The 20,972-nt window shown below is 55.8% G+C and overlaps 2 protein-coding genes across 3 annotated transcripts in view; both read left to right on the top strand.

Moving 5' to 3' along the window:
• Positions 1-7,150, top strand: part of BRD4 (bromodomain containing 4) — a 99,844-nt gene extending 92,694 nt beyond the window's left edge. For both annotated transcript variants that reach the window (XM_045379704.3, XM_074026195.1), the window contains exons 15-20: positions 2,720-2,832; positions 2,932-3,094; positions 3,221-3,351; positions 3,479-3,684; positions 3,764-4,007; positions 4,288-7,150. In XM_045379704.3, coding sequence (XP_045235639.1) covers positions 2,720-2,832; positions 2,932-3,094; positions 3,221-3,351; positions 3,479-3,684; positions 3,764-4,007; positions 4,288-4,356 — 926 coding nt within the window. In that variant the 3' untranslated portion in view covers positions 4,357-7,150. The remainder of the gene's footprint in view (positions 1-2,719; positions 2,833-2,931; positions 3,095-3,220; positions 3,352-3,478; positions 3,685-3,763; positions 4,008-4,287) is intronic.
• Positions 7,151-9,514: 2,364 nt separating this feature from the next.
• Positions 9,515-15,797, top strand: EPHX3 (epoxide hydrolase 3). Its single transcript, XM_005588275.4, has 8 exons — positions 9,515-9,594; positions 10,714-11,001; positions 11,109-11,194; positions 11,579-11,736; positions 11,885-12,013; positions 14,656-14,759; positions 14,849-14,985; positions 15,093-15,797. Exons 2-8 carry the CDS (start codon positions 10,759-10,761, stop codon positions 15,316-15,318), a joined length of 1,083 nt encoding a protein of 360 aa, XP_005588332.1. The 5' UTR covers positions 9,515-9,594; positions 10,714-10,758; the 3' UTR covers positions 15,319-15,797.
• Positions 15,798-20,972: the final 5,175 nt, after the last annotated feature.

Below are 20,972 nucleotides of genomic sequence, written 5' to 3'. Positions count from 1 at the left end.
TGCTTTCTGCAGCGTGTTTATCAGGTGTCTGTCTTGCTTGTGACTCGAGATCGCCCAGAATAAGGTTCCTCTGGTCCCTCTTAGAACTTAGAGTCAGGAGCACGACAATGCTAGGTGACTTCTCGCTAGGTGGGGAAGCTAGGGGCCCAGGGGAGGCACCTGATCCACCTCAAGGGGGTCAGGATATGCTTCCAAGAGGCAGTGATCACAGACAGGTAGCAGCTAACTTAGAAAGCAGAGTGAGTAGTAAAGTTCAGGGAGAGCCAGAACCATGGTGGGGAGCACTGCGCTGGAAGCTCAAAGGCAGCTCAGAGCCCGCCCGGGACCTGTCCTCGTCACCTGTTCCCAGCCTCCAGTCCAGTCCAGGCCACCTTTTTCCCATTGACAGCATTGGTCAGGCCACACCCTCTCACCTTTTTTGGGCACTTAAGTGTCAGTAACCAAAATGTCCTGGCTGGTTCTGGCCAGTGCCTCCTGATGTGGTGCTGCAGGGTTAGGGTGGAGGGTCCTGGCCTCAACAGTGTAGATGGTGCTGTCTGTCTTGGGCGTGTACCAGGTGGTACCTGCAAATCAGCAACAAGGCAGGGCTGTGATTACTCCTAACTCAACAAAAGCTGCTGGGTGCAGGCCGAGTGCGGTGGCTCACGCCTGTAATCCCAGCACTTTGGGAGGCCAAGGCAGGTGGATCACCTGAAGTCAGGAGTTTCAAGACCAGCCTGACCAAGATAGTGAAACCCTGTCTGTGTTAAAAATACAAACATTATCCAGGCGTGGTGGCAGGCACCTGTAATCCCAACCACTCGGGAGGCTGAGGCGGGAGAATCGCTTGAGTCTGAGAGGCGGAGGTTGCAGTGAACTGAGATCGTGCCACTGGACTCCAGCCTGGGTGACAGATTGAGACTCCATCTCAAAAAAAAAAAAAAAAAAAGCTGCCAGGTGCCAAGTGGATCGCTGCGTGTCCTGAGCCAGGAACAGCTGCCTGTCCTCCTCGGGAAACACTGGTGTTGGGCTTCGCAGCTGTGCGGCTGTGCGTGTTCTCACACGAAGCAGGACCAGGCTCCTTTTGGGGGTAATAGACGGAATGCAAGGCATTTAGAGCCAGCACTTGGGTGCACCGGGCGCCTACCAGGACTGAGGCAGGTCTCCTCCAGCCAGCTCTCCTTCAGGTCCCTGACCCTGACTCGAGCCCCAACAGGCTAGGATGGGGCATCAAGAGGAGTGTGAATTGGGATCATGCTGGGAGCTTCGGGCCAAAGGCCAAGTTGTTAGACTCCCAGAGAGACTTAACAGGCATCCCTGGGCACCCTGCCAGCTTTCAGGAGCCATCCGTGAGCCACCCTCTGAACCCACCAGCAGGCGGGTGGTTTCTATAAACCACAGCCCCCGGCGCCTACTGTTGCCCAGGTCAGACTCAGCAGGTGCTGAAGGCTTCCCACCCTAGGTGGGTGGGAAGCTGTTGCAGTCGTGTGCCTGTGGATCCCTGGCGGGCCAGACCTGGGGCCCTCCAGCACTGAATGGAGATGGCAGTGCCCAGAGTGGTCCCAATGTGCTAGAATGGAAGGAGACGTCAAGGCCAGGAAAACCAGCCACACAGGGCAGTGGGCTGCGGGGACAGGGTGGGCCTGGCCACCTTATGGGCTCCAAGCAGCTGCAATGTCTTCTGGCATTAGGAGTGGGTCCTGGCTCTAGAGAGGCAGGAGAATCTACCACACCTGGGGCATTGTGGTTTGCTCCAGGCCTATGAAAATAGGTGCCTCCAGCCAACAGGACTCCTGGAGAACCCAAGGGTGCCTGTGCTGGCAGACGGTGGAAGGAGATGGGTGTGAGGCTAGGCTGGGAGCAAAAGCATTGCAGAGAGGCAGCCTCCTTTGTGGACAGTGTGGCTGTCCCGAGCTGGAGCTAGTCAATGGGCGGTGAGGCCCCTTGCCTGCAGGGATTCCAACAGAGAGAGGCCACGTGTTGAATGGGCAGGAGTCAGCTCCTCCAGCTGCGCAGTGTCAAGGTGCTGGCTTACTGTGATTCAGAGCCCAGTAGTCCCTGTGGCTGCTGGATCCTTCCCAGCCTTGGGTTGGATGCAGGTGTCAGGCTGGTCTGTTTCGTAAAAGAGACAGCTCCAGGCCCTGTTCTGCCTGCTCCCCACTCGGCCCAGGTGGAGGCCAATTCCAGGCTTCCCTTTTCTGTGGGGCGTGCAGGCTGAGTGGGGAATTAGGACCATGGGGAGGGTCCTGAGCATCCCCAACCTCAGGACTGAGTCCTGCACCCTCTGCTGTCATCCAAGTGGGCCAGGAACCCAGGCTGAGCTTTGTGGGGTTAAAAAGTATTAGGGCCCAGGCCCTGCCAAGCCCACATGTGTCAGGATCTGTGTTTGCCACAGCATCCCAGATGGTTCTGATGCACACAGGAGGGTCAAACACCAGGACTGGTGCCACAGGGCTCCAGAAAGCCCTGCTGCACACTGAGTTATTACCCACGTGCAGGGGGACACAGGGCACGCAGCCCTTTGGGGGAGGGGTCATGTCCTCACCAGGCCCAGTCTCTTGCATGGGTCTTTACTTTCTTGAGCTGGAGTGATGCACCCTTGTCCCAGGGCCTGGGTGGCATGTGCAGGTTCTCCGTCCAGCCCATCTTTTCCTTCCCGACAATTCTCTCAGGGCCCAAGTGGCCCAGGGCCTGCAGCTCTAAGCCAGCCCCTTGACATATTCCTTGTCCCCTCTCCTAGGTCACCTCCGCGAAGCCCCCTCCCCGCTTATGATACATTCCCCCCAGATGTCACAGTTCCAGAGCCTGACCCACCAGTCTCCACCCCAGCAAAACGTCCAGCCTAAGAAGCAGGTAACGGGCAGGGCTGGGCCATAGTCTCCAGGGCCAGGCATGGACCGGGGCCGGGGGTACCTGCTCACCTCACCAGCTGCTGTGCCTGTGCCATCCCAGGAGCTGCGTGCAGCCTCCGTGGTCCAGCCCCAGCCCCTGGTGGTGGTGAAGGAGGAGAAGATCCACTCACCCATCATCCGCAGTGAGCCCTTCAGCCCCTCGCTGCGGCCGGAACCCCCCAAGCACCCGGAGAGCATCAAGGCCCCCGTCCATCTGCCCCAGCGTGAGTGCCCTGTCCGCCCACAGCCAGGGCTCAGGTCCCCAGGCCTGTGTTGGATGTGAGCTTGCTGTGGGGCTGGTGGACCATGCGCCGCCGTGGGCCTGGGCCCATGGGCTGTTTATGTTCCAGGGCCGGAGATGAAGCCTGTGGATGTCGGGAGGCCTGTGATCCGGCCCCCCGAGCAGAACGCACCGCCACCGGGGGCCCCTGACAAGGACAAACAGAAACAGGAGCCGAAGACTCCGGTTGCACCCAAAAAGGTCGGGATGGAGGTCCATGGGTGTCGTTTGCCCCTTGGCCATGGAAGGTGCCATGCTGGGCACGTCCCCTGCTATGCCCTTTAGGCACAGCAGACCCCTCACCCACCCCAACCTCTCTGTTCTGCAGGACCTGAAAATCAAGAACATGGGCTCCTGGGCCAGCCTAGTGCAGAAGCATCCAACAACCCCCTCCTCCACAGCCAAGTCATCCAGCGACAGCTTTGAGCAGTTTCGCCGTGCTGCTCGGGAGAAGGAGGAGCGTGAGAAGGCCCTGAAGGCCCAGGCCGAGCACGCTGAGAAGGAGAAGGAGCGGCTGCGGCAGGAGCGCATGAGGTGGGCGAGGGCTCTGGGCGGGGCATGGGGACTCCTGGGGCCACACTAGTCCCCAGGCTGACTGGGACCCTCTGCCCAGGAGCCGAGAGGATGAGGATGCGCTGGAGCAGGCCCGGCGGGCCCATGAAGAGGCTCGCCGGCGCCAGGAGCAGCAGCAGCAGCAGCAGCAGCGCCAGGAGCAGCAGCAGCAGCAGCAACAACAAGCGGCTGCAGTGGCTGCCGCTGCCACCCCCCAGGCCCAGAGCTCCCAGCCCCAGTCCATGCTGGACCAGCAGAGGGAGTTGGCCCGGAAGCGGGAGCAGGAGCGAAGACGCCGGGAAGCCGTGAGTCTGGAGGCCTGGTGGGGACCCTGGCCTAAGGGTTAGCTCCTGGGGGAGCTGGGAAAGGGGTACTGGAGACTGGACAGGGAGGGGCAGCAGGGGAGCCCAGGCCCTGCTGGTCAGCGTGCGGTCCTCTGGGCTCAGATGTAGGGGCCTGAGTGCTATGTGTGAACGGGATGGGCGCTGTGAGGGGTCAGCCCTGGGGAGGGCAGTGGGTGTGAGGACTTGGAGCTGCAGGGTGGCTAGGTCACCCTCCTGACTCCCTCCTTCCTTTCTCCTCCAGATGGCAGCTACCATTGACATGAATTTCCAGAGTGATCTATTGTCAATATTTGAAGAAAATCTTTTCTGAGCGCACCTAGGTGGCTTTTGACTTTGATTTTCTGGCAAAACATTGACTTTCCATAGTGTTAGGGGCGGCGGTGGAGGTGGGAGCAGCGGCCAGGGGATGCCTCAGGGCCTGGCCCTCCTGCATGCTATGCCCGGGGCAGGCCTGACGGGCAGCTGAGGATTGCAGAGCCTATCTGCCTTACGGCCGGTCGGACAGACGTCCCACCACCCACCACCCCGCACAGGACGTCCGCTCAGCGCACGCCTTGTTACGAGCAAGTGCCGGCTGGACCCAAGCCCTGCATCCCCACGTGCGGGGCAGAGGCCCTTCTCTCCGCCAAATGTCTACACAGTATACACAGGACATCGTTGCTGCCGCCACCGTGACTGGTTTTCTGTCCCCAAGAACGTGACGTTCGTGACGTCCTGCCCGCCAGGAGTCCTTCCCCACACCCTAGCAATCGCCGCCCGCTCCCAGGAGGCCAGGGCAGGCCCGCGTGGGCTGGAAGCGGGCAAGGCCAGCCCACCCCCTCGCTGGCACTGACTTTGCCTTGAACAGACCCCCCCGACCCTCCCCCACAAGCCTTTAATTGAGAGCCGCTCTCTGTAAGTGTTTGCTTGTGCAAAAGGGAATAGTGCCGTGGAGGTGTGTGTGTCCATGGCATCCGGAGCGAGGCAACTGTCCTGTGTGGGTAGCCCTCGGCCGGGGAGTGAGGCCGCCAACCAAAGTCAGTTCCTTCCCACCTTTGTTTTTTTTTTTTTTTTCTATATATATTTTTTGTTGAATTCTATTTTATTTTTAATTCTCTCTTCTCCTCCAGACACAATGGCACTGCTTATCTCCGAAATGGTGTGATCGTCTCCTCATTGAGCAGCGGCTGCCACCGCGCTGTGGGTAGTGTGTGACCGTGGCTGTACTGTATAGTGAACATAGTTGGCATATCTTTGTTTGAAGTTTGTTGGTGACTCCACCAAACTGGTGTAAAAAAAGAAAAAGCTCAAAAAAATCCACAAAAACAAAACACACAAAAAAATCCGCCTATATTTTACTCAGTTTCAAACTTTATTAGTCTATTTTTAATTATAAAACCAGAAAGCTGCGATTTCTTTTCCTTCCCCTCCCCCCCCCACCCATTTGTTGGCTTTTTTGTTTTTTAATGTCAGATGTGTTGAGTTGGGTTTTTTTGTTGTTGTTGGTTTTTTTTTTTTTTTTTTTTTAACTGAGAAAGGAAGGGCCAAGGGATGAGGTGGGCACCAGACCCTGGGGGTGCCACAGACTGAGACTCCCCCACCTGGCGCCCAGCCCTGACCAGCTGGCCGCTCCTGCCCATGCTTTTTTTTTTTTTTAATTTTATAATTGGAGCCCTTGGTGAGGTTACGCGTGCCATGAGAACCCACTCTACACCACGACGCTGGTGCCTCAGTGTTGGCCAAACTCTGGAGTCACTGACTGGTTTGACTTTCATACGGTGAATATGCATTTGGTCTGTACTGATCATGGAATAAACACATCTCTCTTTTTTAATGCTGGCGTCTCCCTGACATTTCTTTGTGAACTATTGCCTAGGCTAGGCCCAGGGGACCCCCTGGACCCCAGACCATCTCTGTACAGTATCTACCGCCAGGGATTACCTAGCCCCTCTCCTGTGACCTGTCCCTGTCTGCCCTGGGCAGGAGCCATGCAGGCTCATACCAACCACCCCAAGCTGAAGCTGTGACGCAGAGCCCGGTACCCATCCTTGTGGACCCTGGCCGAGGTGGAGGGTGTACTCCAGCAGAACCCTGGCCAAACTCCAGACAGTATTCTTCCCCTCCACCCTACTCCATCCTGTCCCCCCATTCACCAAAGGTCTTGGGCCACTTCTCCCACCTTGCCTGCCTCAACCTAACTACTCCTTTCATTTAAGCTCAGGGTTAACCAGATATTCTTAGATAAGTCTACATCCCCTGAAATAGAATCCTAACCCCCCCATGCATATACACACACGCGTGCACATTGCTGTCCCAGAAAGCCCACAGGTGGCCACCCTGCCTGTGTGCCCACCTGTGTACGCAGATGCCCCAGCCACAAGGCACGGGTGATGGCCAAGAAGAACCCCTAAGATGTAAGATACAAGTATATAATTTATATGTATGCAGAGACAAACTGAAACATTTCTAGCACTGTTTATTAACCTACATCCCCTCTTTTTGACCTGAAAGTCCTTTATTGTCTTTGGATCTGCCAAATCTCCCTGTGAGGGTGTGGTTCAGGCATCCAGCCAGAGGCCCCCCACTTCCTCGATGTCCCTGCCCACTCAGGCACTTCCTCATATACCACTGTGCCGCTTCAAGTGTGACGTATTTAGGTTCTTTGGGGTTTCTTCCATCTCATCCCACCCCCTCATTTTTGTTCCTTGTTTTGTTCAGACACTTCCCCAGGCTGGGTCCAACTGCTGAGCTGGATAGTTTTCTCTGCACCTTCCTGCTGAAGATTTAACTCTGCCATGGCCTTCTCCACACCTCCCTGATGGGTGTCTCTCTAACTGGGTTGTAATTAGAACTGGGATCTATTTAATTTCTACAGCCATTTCCCAACCCTTCCCACAGTACTAGAAATCTTAGTCCTATACCAGAGTAAGAGGTGTGTACAAGCCCCCACTACTGTATGCACGGATCGCTTGGCCAATAATTATGTCAGTGAATCTGAGAGCTGTATTAAACACTTTAGACATTTGTAGAAGGGAATTCATAGACTTTTCACTTATATACAAAAGGTTTTTTTTTTTGTGCAGTTCTCATTGCAAAAATAAACATTTGTACTGAATATAAAGTTACTCTCCTGTGACGACTGCTGTCTTTTTGTTTGAGGGTAGACAGAAGAGGGGAAGGTGAGGGCTGGGGTTCAGTGATGTGTAGCAGAGGAAGAAGGGAGGTTCCCAAGACATGCACCACCCATGCGGCCAGATTAGCGGAGTCAGGAGGGAGAGATCCTGGGAACATTAAATTGTGAGAGAATTGATTCAATGGAAGGTGTAAAAGAAAAAGCTGCCAGGCACGGTGACTCATGCCTGTAATCCCAGCACTTTTGGGGGGCCGAGGTGGGAGGATCGCTTGAGGTCAGCAGTTAGAGACTAGCCTGGCCAAGGTGGTGACACCCCGTCTCTATTGAAAAATACAAAAAATTAGCTGGGCGTGGTGGCACACGCCTGTAGTCCCAGCTACTCTGGAGGCTGAGGCAGGAGAATCGCTTGCACCTGGAGGCAGAGGTTGCAGTGAGCCGAGATCATGACACCACTGCATTCCAGCTTGGGTGATTTGGTGAGACTCCCAACTCAAAAAAAAAAAAAAAAAAAGCTTTGATGTAGGCTAATCACACAACAAAAGAAAGGTAGTGGTTAAGTAGTCCAGGGAGAACAAAAGTTTGTACACTATGGGCAATGTAATCATAGAGGTCTATTCAGCCCCGAGATGCGTTGTTTACTGAGGCAGAACATAAACCACTATTCACCTTTAAGTAGCAACTTCATGGACTTAATTATGGTCCCAGGACAGTAATGTTTAGCAGCCTTGACAGTTCAAAGGTATATGGATAAAAGTGGGAGGTGGAAAGGGGCAAGAGGTGACAAGTGGAGTTTTTTTTTTTCTTTCTTTCTTTTTTTGAGACGGAGTCTGGCTCTGTCGCCCAGGCTGGAGTGCAGTGGCCGGATCTCAGCTCACTGCAAGCTCCGCCTCCCGGGTTTACGCCATTCTCCTGCCTCAGCCTCCCGAGTAGCTGGGACTACAGGCGCCCGCCACCTCGCCCTGCTAGTTTTTTTGTATTTTTTAGTAGAGACGGGGTTTCACCATGTTAGCCAGGATGGTCTCGATCTCCTGACCTCGTGATCCGCCCGTCTCGGCCTCCCAAAGTGCTGGGATTACAGGCTTGAGCCACCGCGCCCGGCAGACAAGTGGAGTGTTTTTAAAGGAAACTAATAGGGAAACAAAAAACAGCATGTCCAGGGGTAGTGATGTGAGCAAGTCTGTGGCTAATGTCATACATTGATTAAGTCAAGAAATAGAGGCGGGACATGGTGGCTTACATCTGTAATCCCACTTTGGGAGGTGGAGGCTTGAGGATTGCTTGAGGCCAGGAGTTTGAGACCAGCCTGGACAATATAGCAAGTCCTCTCTATGAAAAGTTTTTGAAAAATTAGCTGAGTGTGGTGGCACAGGCCTGTAGTTCCAACGACAGGTTGTAGTGTTTGAGCCCAGGAGTTCGAGGCTGCAGTGAGCTATGATCGAAACCCCATCTGAAAAAAAGAAAACGCTAAAAACGTTCCAGTGGCTGCTTCCGGGAGGAAGGGTAGGTGTAGCCACAGATCGCTGTCTTTTTCCCTACATCTTTGTGGATGGCTGTTTAACAGGATGTATGTCTTCAGGTAAATGACTTCATCCTCGAATTTCAGGTTCATGATCTACAGGATGTGATTATGCTACTTCGACCTAATAGGGTTGCTATACGGGTTAAGTGATGGGTGTCCCTAAAATGTTCAAGGATATCGGGAGAAGGTTGCAAAATAGGAGGAAGAAGCTGACTGGATTTTTTTGGTTTTGTTTTTGTTTTGTTTTTTTTTTTGAGTCCGAGTCTCGCTCTGTCGCCCAGGCTGGAGTGCAGTGGCGCAATCTCGGCTCACTGCAACCTCTGCCTCCTGGGTTCACGCCATTCTCCTGCCTCAGCCTCCCAAGTAGCTACAGGCGCCAGCCACCACGCCCGGCTAATTTTTTTGTATTTGTTTGTTTGTTTAGTAGAGACGGGGTTTCACCATGTTAGCCAGGATGGTCTCGATCTCCTGACCTTGTGATCCGCCCGCCTCGGCTTCCCAAAGTGCTAGGATTACAGGCGTGAGCCACCGCGCCCGGCCAGAAGCTGACTTCTTGCAGGGACAGCAGGGCCGCAAGGCTCTGTGACTCTAGGCCCCATCACACCCGGCCCTGTCCCACTTCCTTTTTCGGCCAGAACCCCAGAACCCCAGTGATTCAATAGGTCGGGTCCTCCTCTGGGGAACCAGGCCTGCCCTCTAGGAATCAGGGTATCCCCGCCTCCTTGGCCAGCTCTCGGAGCCTGGGACTCAACACCTGCCGATTGGCTGCCGGGCCAGGACCTGTCGCTTGGGCATCAGTGGCCGCCGCCGTCCAATCACAGACGTACAGGGGCGGGCGTGTGGGCCTGTTGGACCAGCAGGAGGACGGCGACGGGCCGAGGCCGCTGGACCCGCCGTTGGAACCACAGCTGGGTGAAGTCAGTGCTGCTAGGTCTTTGGAGCCAGACCGAGGGGAGGGTCGCGCGCCCCAGGGTGGGGAGCACCAGGCGGGCGTCGGCCGGGTCTCCCGAAGCCTCCTCGAGCCGTTAATACCGCCCGTGCCTCCCTCCTAGTCCTACATCTGGCATTGCCTGTCCCTCTTCGGCTTCCAGGCCCGCCCGACCCGCCATATTAGGTCCCGGCCCCGCCCTCCGTCTCATTGGCCCCCCCTACCCAGGCCGACCCTCAGCTCTTTGGCCCAGGCTCCCGCCTTCTCCGCCCAGTGTTAGGCCTCACCTTCTCTAGGATCCACCCTCTCCCCGCCCACCTTCATAAGCCACACCTACCACTCCAACTCTCCTTTCTGGCTTGTAGGCCGCACCTACTCTGCATATGCCCCGCCCCTCACTCCAGGTCCGCCCACTTAACTGAGGATCCAGGATCCCCTCCTTAAGGTTTGGGCTCGGAATTGCCTTTTTTTTTTTTTTTTTTTTCCTTGTGACGGAGTTTCCCTGTTGTCACCCAGGCTGGAGTGCAGTGGCGCGATCTGAGCTCACTGCAACCTCCACGTCCCGGGTACAAGCGATTCTCCTGCCTCAGCCTCCCAAGTAACTGGGATTACAGGCGCCCACCACCACGCCCACCTAATTTTTGTATTTTTAGTAGAGACGGGGTTTCACCACATTGACCAGGCTGGTCTCGAGCTCTTGACCACAGGTGATCCGCCCGCCTCGGCCTACCAAAGTGCTGGGCTTACAGGCATGAGCCACCGCGCCCGGGTCGGAATTGCCTTCTTTAGACCCTCGCCCACCTGCTGCTGAGTCCTCCTGGGCCCCGCCCCAGTCCTAAGCCCAGCACACGCCCTGCTAGGCCCCGCCCATTTCTTTCCCCCCTTTCCAACCCGTTCCTCCCCAGCCTCTGCACCCTACCCTTATTTCCTGTCCCTGTCGCGCCCAGGTGTTTACCTGGCACTCAGGTGAGTCGTGCGCTCCGGCGGTTTCGGTCGGAGCTGCCTGCCTCTTCCCTCAGCGCGTCCCACAAACCCCGACGGCACGGAGGGGCCCCAGGCCAAAGGCGGTGGGCCCCTGAGCCCTGACACCGCCTCGCCACTGCTGCAGGTGACCCCGGCCGGCAGCGTCGCCGTGGTCCGGGAGCGCAGCGACATGCCCGAGCTGGTGGTAACCGCGCTGCTGGCGCCGTCGCGCCTGTCGCTGAAGCTGCTGCGCGCCTTCATGTGGAGCCTGGTGTTCTCGGTGGCGCTGGTGGCCGCGGCGGTCTACGGCTGCATAGCGTTCACGCACGTGCTGTGCCGGCCCCGGCGCGGCTGCTGTGGACGCCGTCGGAGCGCGTGCCCCGCCTGCCTGAGCGACCCCTCGCTGGGCGAGCATGGTTTCCTGAACCTCCAGGTGATCGCACGGGGGCGCTATCGGGGCTGCGGGGTCGTGTGGGGTCGAGACGGTTCAAGCCTAGGGAGGGAGGGTTCCCCAGGCTTCAGGCCGTGCCCTCCCCCTAGAGCTCGGGCCTGCGTCTGCACTATGTCTCGGCTGGACAAGGCAAAGGACCCCTCATGCTGTTTCTGCACGGCTTCCCTGAGAACTGGTACGTCTGGGGCCCAGGGGCCTGAGGCGCACGGGACTCGGGGGCAGGTGGAGCTTGGGTTCCCAAGAGGCAGTGGGGAGGGCTGCGTAGATCGGAACAAGCTGAACATAGATGGGGACAGGGGTACTGGCCAGCATACCCAGATCCCTAGGCTCTGAAGGGACAGGACAAAGGGGTACTGAGGTTGATTGAGGCTCCCTGGATTCAGGGTGTAGTTGGTTTCAGCCTCAGCCTCTGCCTCTGCCTCTGCCTGGGATTCCCCATCCTCCTTTTAGGGGAAGTTTAGAGCAGGAAGGAGGGGTTGCCAATGGTCGCTGATGGGCGTAGGGTGTAGGTGCAACCCGAGGGCCCTGACTCAGCCTCTCTCCCCCACCCGCCTGGCAGGTTCTCCTGGCGTTACCAGCTCCGGGAGTTCCAGAGCCGCTTCCATGTTGTGGCTGTGGATTTGCGAGGTTACGGCCCCTCAGATGCACCCCGGGATGTGGACTGCTACACGATCGACCTGTTGCTGGTGGATATCAAGGATGTCATCCTAGGCCTGGGTGCAGACATACCCCCATCCTAGGCGTGGCCTCCCTCATCCTGCACACACACATACCCCCACTTTCTCCTTGCTGGAACCTACTTCCCCCACCCCTGCTTCAGTCCTACCTGGCACCTCACTTATGCCAGCTCCTCGGATTCCCACAGGTTACTCCAAGTGCGTCCTTGTGGCCCATGACTGGGGTGCCCTCCTTGCCTGGCATTTCTCCATCTACTACCCATCCCTGGTCGAGCGGATGGTTGTGGTCAGTGGTGCCCCCATGTCGGTGTACCAAGGTGTGTGTGGGAGTCCGGGACACTGGGATGTACTTGTGTGCAAGGGGGCAGGTACATGTGTATGTGTTTGCAATTCTCTGTATACCTGTCAACACATCAGGGGCCGAGGGTGCAGCAATCAACCCAGGTCCCTTCCGTTGTGGAACTCCTCATTCGGAAATTAATGACACGCCAGACCCAGTGGCTCACACCTGTAATCCGAGCCCTCTGGGCCGCTGAGGTGGGAGGATCACTTGAGGCCAGGAGTTCAAGACCAGTCTGGTCAACATAGCAAGACCCCAACTGTCTCTACAAAAAAAAAAAAAATTGTCATTGGTGGTGCATGCCTGTAGTCCCAGCTACTCGGGAGGCTGATGCAGGAGAATCTCCTGAACCCGGGAGGTGGAGGTTGCAGTGAGCCAAAACCATGCCATTGCACTCCAGCCTAGGCAACAAAAGCAAAACTCTGTCTCAAAAAATAAATATATAAAATAAAATATGGTCAGGCGTGGTGGCTCTTGCCTGTAATCCCTGCACTTTGGGAGGCCAAGGCCGGTGGATCACTTGAGCCCAGAAGTTCAAGACCAGCCTGGCCAACATGGTAAAACCCCGTCTCTACCAAAAATACAAAAAAGTCAGCCGGCCATGGTGGCACACACCTGTAGTCTCAGCTACTCGGGAGGCTGAGGCAAGAGCATCGCTTGAACCTGAGAATTGGAGGTTGCAGTGAGCCAAGATCGCACCACTGCACCCCAGCCTGGACGACAGAGTAAGACTCTGTCTCAAAAATAAAATAAACTAAAATAAAAATCAATCACAATACACTTAGGACTAATCCACATTTTTTTATAGCGTTTACAGTAACAAGGAACGTGCACACAGTAACCTACTTAAGGCTCCTGGGCTTATGAAGGTTGTGTTATCCCCATGTTCCAGCTGGAGGAAACTGAGGCTGGGGAGGTTAACAATGTCTATCATATCACCTGATGTTAATACTCAGCATTGTGGTCATAACTGTGCTCTTTCTCTTTCTCTCTCTCGTTGGTTTTTTTTTTTTTTTTTTTTTTGAGACGGAATCTTGCTCTGTCGCCAGGCTGGAGTGCAGTGGTGTGATCTCAGCTCACTGCAACCTCCGCCTCCCAGGTTCAAGTGATTCCCCTGCCTCAGCCTCCCAAGTAGCTGGAATTACAGTCCACCACGCCAGGCTAATTTTTTGTATTTTAGTAGAGACGGGGTTTCACCATGTTGGCCAAGATGGTCTCAATCTGACCTCATGATCTTCCCAAAGTGCCGGAATTACAGGCGTGAGCCACCATGCCCAGCCACTTTTTTTTTCTTGAGATGGAGTCTCGCTCTGTGCAGTGCAGTGGTGCAATGTCAGCTCACGGCAACCTCCACTCACGGCAACCTCCGCCTCTCAGGTTCAAGTGATTCTCTTGCCTCAGCCTCCTCAGTAGCTGAAACTACAGACGTGTGCCACCATACCCGGCTAATTATTTTGTGTTTTTAGTAGAGACAGGATTTCACCATGTTGGCCAGGCTGGTCTTGAACTCCCGGGCTCAAGCGATCTGCTGGCCTCGGCCTCCCAAAGTGCTGGGATTACAGGAGTGAGCCACCACGCCTAGCAACTTCTACCTCCTGGGTTCAAGTGACTCTCCTTCCTTAGCCTCCAGAATAGCGGGGACTACAGACACGCGCCACCATGCCCAGCTAATTTTTGTATTTTTAGTGGCGATGGGGTTTCATTGTGTTGCCCAGGTTAGTGTCTAACTCCTGACCTCAAGAGATCTACCCGCCTTGGCCGGGCGCGGTGGCTCAAGCCTGTAATTCCAGCACTTTGGGAGGCCGAGACGGGCGGATCACGAGGTCAGGAGATCGAGACCATCCTGGCTAACCCGGTGAAACCCCGTTTCTACTAAAAAAAATACAAAAAACTAGCCGGGCGAGATGGTGGGCGCCTGTAGTCCCAGCTACTCGGGAGGCTGAGGCAGGAGAATGGCGTAAACCCGGAAGGCGGAGCTTGCAGTGAGCTGAGATCCGGCCACTGCACTCCAGCCCGGGCGACAGAGCGAGACTCCGTCTCAAAAAAAAAAAAAAAAAAAAAAAAAGAGATCTACCCGCCTTGACCTCCCAAAGTGCTGGGATTACAGGCGTGAGCCACCGCGCCCGGCCTATATATATATACATACATATACACACACACACACACACACACACACACATATATATATATATATATATATATATATATTTTTTTTTTTTTTTTTGTAGATACAGGGGTCTCCTTAAGTTGCTTAGGATGAACAGGGAGTTTTGTCTGTCATTCACTGCTGTATCTAGAACAAGGCCTGGCATGCAGTAGTTGCTCAATAAGTGTTAGCTGAAGCAGAAGAAACGCACCCTGGCCTGGGCAGGGGAAGCACACCAGTGGATATGGGGGTTCCCAGGAGATGCCCCCATCCTGTGGATAGTGAAACATGGCAGGAGGGAATGTAGCTGGTGCCCACGCCAGGAGGGGTGTCTGGTACCTTCACAGACCCAGGCAGGCAGCAGTGGCATTCCTGAGGCTTGTGTGCCTGACCTGGGTGTGTGTAGGGGTGCAGGTGTGTGGGGCCATCCCAGGGGCAGGCCTTACATCTCTCCCCTAACCTTTCCATCCCAGACTATTCCCTGCACCACATCAGCCAGTTCTTCCGTTCCCACTACATGTTCCTGTTCCAGCTGCCCTGGCTGCCCGAGAAGCTGCTGTCTATGTCTGACTTCCAGGTACAGAGGGTACCGGTTGAAGGGAGGAGGGAAGCAGGTCAGGGCTGGGCAGACTGGGCACCGAAGCCAGAGTCCTGCTGTGTACCTAGATTCTGAAGACCGCCCTCACCCACCACAAGACAGGCATCCCACGCTTGACCCCCAACGAGCTCGAGGCCTTCCTTTATAACTTCTCTCAGCCTGGTGGCCTCACTGGGCCCCTTAACTACTACCGAAACCTCTTCAGGTAAGACCAGATGCCAAGCATGAACGCAGGAGATTTGCAGGGGCTGGGCGGGGGTGGGAGGCAGCCATCCTTCTGCCTGTCTGTCTGCCTGTCTGTCCTGGCCACAGGAACTTCCCCTTGGAACCCCAGGAGCTGGCCACACCCACATTGCTGCTGTGGGGGGAGAAGGACACTTACTTGGAGCAGGGGCTGGTGGAAGCCATCAGCAGCCGCTTTGTGCCAGGCCGCTTGGAGGCCCACATCCTGCCAGGCATGGGGCATTGGATCCCACAGAGCAACCCCCAGGAGATGCACCAGTACATGTGGGCCTTCTTGCAAGACCTGCTGGACTAGTGGCCCTTGCTGGCCTGCCCAGGAGGCATGGATACTCAGGAAGGAACACACATATCTGCCTGTGCCTGGGAGTCCATCCAATGTCCATACATGGGTGGACTCTTGAATCGCTCATACGTATGGGACTCCTGGATCTCACACAGGTGCACCTATGGGTGCCTTGGGACACACTAACCCCTGTACTCACAGGCATGGATGCATGCATGTGTAACAAGAACTTTGACCCTGGGAACTGGGTATACCTCTCCTCCAGTGGAGCCAGATGCCAAGGGGCCTCACTCTGCTCTTTGCCAAAGTTGGTTCTCTGCCATAGCTGCACAAACCTTAAACCCTGACCTTCCTGTCCCCGCCTTCCACCTCCTGCCTGGGTCTTCAGCTCAGTGCTACTCTCAATACGATACTGCTGACCGCATTTGGCTAGTTCAAGTTAAATGTATGTTAATGGAAATTAAATACAACGAAAATGCAGTGCTCAGTCACACCAGCTGTATTTCTTTTTTTTTTTTTTCCCTTGAGACAGAGTCTTGCTCTGTTGCCCAGGCTGGATGGAGTGCAATGGATGCAGTCTCGGCTCACTGCAGCCTCCACCTCCCAGGTTCCAGCGATTCTTGTGCCTCAGCCTCTCGAGTAGCTGGGACTACAGGTGCGTCACCAGGCCTGACTAATTTTTGTATTTTCAGTAGAGATGGGGTTTCACCATGTTGGCCAGGCTGGTCTGGAACTGCTGATCTCAAGTGATCTGCCCACCTTGGCCTCCCACAGTGCTGGGATTACAGGCGTGAGCCACTGTGCCTGTCCACACCAGCTGTATTTCACATGCTCAATTGCCACATCAGTGAAGAAAGTTCTATGTGGCAGCGCTGATGAGGGTAATCCTAGCTTAGGAGCAGGGGTCAGGGCCAGCCGCAGTGGCTCAAACCTGTAATCCCAGCACTTTGGGAGGCCGAGGTGGGCGGACCACGAAGTCAGGAGATCGAGACCATCCTGGCTAACATGGTGAAACGCTGTCTCTATTAAAATACAAAAAATTAGCCAGGCGTGGTGGCAGGTACCTGTAGTCCCAGCTACTCAGGAGGCTGAGGCAGGAGAATGGCGTGAATCCAGAAGGCAGAGCTTGCAGTGAGCCGAGATCACGCCACTGCACTTCAGCCTGGCAACAGAGGGAGACTCCGTCTCAAAAAAAAAAAAAAAAAAAAAGAGCAGGGGGCCTCCCTGCCTGGCCCCTGGCAACCTCCCCAAGGGCAGACCCTCATGAGCAGGCAGATGGGTGTGCAGATTCCTCTCCAGCCAGTCCCAGGAGACCTCCCGCAAGCCCTTTCCCTCACACGCCCGTCATGACCCCAGGCTTGGTCAGGTCAAGTTCTCTTGCCCTGGCCTGGGCTGGCCTGCCTCAGATCCCTGGGAAAACAGCTCTTGTCTCTGTTAGGACAAGTGAGATTCTGGATTCAGGGCAGGAAGGGACCAGCTCCCAGAACGGCCATCTGGGATCTGAGGCCTGCCTCTCCAGCTCCTGGAAACTTCTGCTCCAAATTAGCCACAGTTTCTGCTGACTCTGGAGCCCTCTGGGGTGGGGGTTACATGTGGAGGGTGTGCCACTCAGCCCCAGGCTGACCATAGCATCAGTTTGTACCTCCCTGGCTTGTGCCTGGCTTTTGGGGGACGTTACCATCATCACCTGTACCATGAGGACTGAAGGTCCCTGAGAAATACATTCTCCTGTCTCTGAGATGGGCCTGCCTGCTGGTCATCCGCCTCCCTTATCCCCAGCACAACATCCTGTGTGTGTGTGTGTGTGTGTGTGTGTGTGTGTGTGTGTGATGTGTGATGTGTGTGAGATGGAGTCTTGCTCTGTTGCCCAGGCTGGAGTGCAATGGTGCGATCTCGGCTCACTGCAACCGCCTCCCAGGCTCAAGCAATTCTCCTGTTTCTACCTCCTGAGCAGCTGGGATTACAGGCGCCTGCCACCACACCCAGCTAATTTTTGTATTTTTAGCGGAGATGGGGTTTCACCATGTTGTCCAGGCTGCTCTCGAATTCCTGACCTCATGATCCGCCTACCTCGGCCTCCCAAAGTGCTGGGACTACAGGCGTGAGCCACTGCGCCCAGCACAACATCCTTTTACTCAACATAGATACCAGGCGGTGTTATAGGTCCTAGTGATAGAGTGTAAGCCGGAAAGAGTTTAAGGAGGAGAGAGCTGACAGGACTCAGGGAAGGCTACACTGAAGACCAGCAGGTGGGACCCTAGCTGGGGGATGCACTTATTTATTGTTGTTTTGAGACAGGGTCTCACTGTGTTGCCCGGGCTGGAATGTAGTGGTGTGATCTTAGCTCACAGCAGCCTACACCTCCTGGGCTCAATCAATCCTCCTGCTTCAGCTTCTGGAGTAGCTGGGACTATAGGGGCATGCCACCGTGCCAGGCTAATTTTTATTATTTATTTATTTATTTATTTATTTTTTGAGAATGGAGGCTTGCTCTGTTGCCCAGACTGCAGTGTAGCGGCACGATCTCAGCTCCCTGCAACCTCCACCTCCTGGGTTCAAGCGATTCTCCTGCCTCAGCCTCCCCAGTAGCTACGAGTACAGGCGCATGCCACCACACCTGGCTAATTTTTGTAATTTTAGTAGAGACGGGGTTTCGCCATGTTGGCCAGGCTGATCTCGAACGCCTGACCTCAAGCAATCCACCTGCCTCGGCTTCCCAAAAAGGTTTTTTTTTTTTTTTTTTTTGAGACAGAGTCTTGCTGTGTCACCCAGGCTGGAGTGCAATGGCCAGATGTCGGCTCACTGCAAGCTCCGCCTCCCGGGTTCACGCCATTCTCCTGCCTCAGCCTCCCGAGTAGCTGGGACTACAGGCACCCGCCACCTCACCCGGCTAGTTTTTTTTTTGTATTTTTTATTAGAGACGGGGTTTCACCGTGTTAGCCAGGATGGTCTCGATCTCCTGACCTCGTGATCCGCCCGTCTCGGCCTCCCAAAGTGCTGGGATTACAGGCTTGAGCCACCGCGCCCGGCCCCAGAAATGTTTTATAGAGACAGATGTCTCACTATGCTGCACAGGGTGGTCTCAAACTCCTCGGCTCAAGTGATCCTCCCACCTCGGCCTCCCAAAGTGCCGGGATTGCAGGCATGAGCCACCGTGCCTGTCTTGGGATGCACTTTTTTGGGAAGTGGGAAGTAGTGACTAGGAAGGTCCCAGGCGGGAAGAAGCTTGGGTCACTGGAGTCACAACACGCAGGCCAGGGGCTTGCTAAGGCAGAGTGAGCGAGGAGGCTTCAGAGAAGAGGCCACATAGCCAGACCGCCAGGGGCTGCGAGGAGCTTGGATTCGATTCTCAAGGGGAGCCAGGAGTTTTCAGCAGGGGAGGGACATGGCTTGCATTTTGAAGAGCTCCCTGTGGCGGTTGGACAGTCCCACGCAAGAGTGCGAGCGCCGAGGCCTGCGGGGGGCTGCGCGCGGCCACAGCACAGGGCGGTCCCACTGTCCCGACCAAGCAGGGACCCCAGGGCCTGGCCCAACCCGGGGCCCCCCTGCCGGGGTGGGAGCAAGGCCCCCCGCCCCGGGGAGGCGAGAAGACGGGCAGAAGGAGGAGGGAGCCACTGAGACTCGGAGCTCGCGGCGGAGGTTTGGGGCGAGGAGGCCTGTGGACAGGACCAGGACGGCGTCCAGGGGGCGGTGGGTCCAGCGACGGTTGCCGGGGTGACGGGGGACGGGTTGATGGTTGACCGGAACGGGTAGCGGTTGTCCCGGTGACCGGAGGGGCCCAGGCAAAGGCTGACGGGAGGCCTGGGTCAGTTGCCCTGGCGACGGGGTTCCGCTGACGGTTGCTAGGACGACGGAAAGGCGCCTTCTTCCGCCTGCGCGGCTGCAGGCGGGAGGGAGGCGGGGTCTTCTGGAGAAGGCGATCGCGTCGATTGGGCAGAGTCCTGGCGAGTGAGCCAATAGAGACTCGTGTCTCTCCTAGACCCGCCTCCCCCAGCCTGAGCCAATCCCGGCCCGCTTCCCCCCCCCCCCCGCCCCCCCCGGCCCAAGGGCTTGTCGCGCGCATCTTTTAGGGCTGGAGCTGGGACCTCGGGGGCTTGGCCTGGGGTTTCTCCCATGATCGGCCTATCCCTCTCCCTGCCTCTAGTCCACTTTCTATCACTCACTCTCTCACTCCTCACTCATTCAGAGGTCTAGTCTGCATTGATGGTCCAGTAGTAGAATTCTCACTTCCCATTCATTCATTCATCCATTCATCTGTCCCTGCCACCAGTTCTAGGAGGGATGGTGGGAGACAAAACCGGGCTCTGACACTGCCAACAGGGTGTGATCAGGCCCTGGTGGAATGAGAAACGGGAGGAGCACTTACCTGGGGGGAGGGAGGGAAGGCTCCCTGGAGGAAGCAGTCTTGGAGCTGAACTTTGCAAAGCTGGGCTCCGACTCACAGAAGCCTCCCACGCAGGGATGATTTAGCATTTCCGTGAGACTGGGAGGAAAGTTTGGGATCGGAAGACGTGGAACTGTAAAAGGCTTCACATGCCAGCAGGGGAGGGTCTCGGACAGATCCGTGTGTCTGGAATGTCACTTGGGGGATGGTGAGAAGGCGGACCAGAGGGGCAGACGGAGGGTGGGAGGCCTCAGAGGAGGATGGGCGTGGTCCAGGCAGTGGAGAACGAGACTCAAGTCCAGGCACTGGAAGAGGAGCAGATACGATGGGAAGGTAGAGAGGCAGGTTTGGGATATATTCAGTCTGACGGGGCTGGATCCCAGGGTAGGGACCTAGAAGCATGTTATGGGCTAAAGACAAAAACAGCCCAGCAAGCATCGGTGTATTGTGCGGCAGAGAGTCTCTGAAGCTGGGAGCGAGGGTGAAGTCTCCCTAGAGCAGAATGGACAACAAGACTGAGCCCTGAGGACCCCCAACACCTCAGAGACAGAGAAGAGAGGCCACAAAGGTAGGAGGTGAGGCCGGGCGCGATGGCTCATGCCTGTAATCCTAGCACTTTGGGAGGCGGAGGCCGGCGGATCACAAGGTCAGGAGATCAAGACCATCCTGGCTAACATGGTGAAACCCCCCCTCTATCAAAAATACAAAAAATTAGCCGGGCATGGTGGCATACGTCTGTAGTCCCAGCTACTCAGGAGGCTGAGGCAGGAGAATCACTTGAACCTGGGAGGCAGAGGTTGCAGTGAGCCAAGATCATGCCACTGCACTCCAGCCTGGGCGACAGAGGGAGACTCCGCCTCAAAAAAAAAAAAAAAGAAAGAAAGAAAGAAAAGAAAAGAAAGAAAGAAAGAAAAGAAAGAAGGAAAGAAAAGAAAAGAAAGAAAGATCAGGCACAGTGGCTCACGCCTGTAATCCCAGCACTTTGAGAGGCCGAGGCGGGAGGATCACAAGGTCAGGAGTTGGAGACCAGCCTGTCCAACACAGTGAAACTCTGTCTCTACTAAAAATGCAAAAATCAACTGTGCGTGGTGGTGGGCGCCTGTAATCTCAGCTACTCGGGAGGCTGAGGCAGGAGAATCGCTTGAACCCAGGAGGTGGAAGTTGCAGTGAGCCAAGATCGCACCACTGTACTGCAGCCTGGGCAACTCCGTCTCAAAAAAAAAAAAAAAGATAGGAGGTGAACCAGGCAAAAGTGGTGCCCCAGCAATGGAGGAGGGAGGAG

This window comes from Macaca fascicularis, chromosome 19 (genome assembly GCF_037993035.2).
Source record: "Macaca fascicularis isolate 582-1 chromosome 19, T2T-MFA8v1.1".
Classification (NCBI taxonomy): Eukaryota; Metazoa; Chordata; class Mammalia; order Primates; family Cercopithecidae; genus Macaca; species Macaca fascicularis.
The sequence above is the reverse complement of the archived record's forward strand: the minus strand, read 5'-3'. Positions and strand labels throughout refer to the sequence as shown.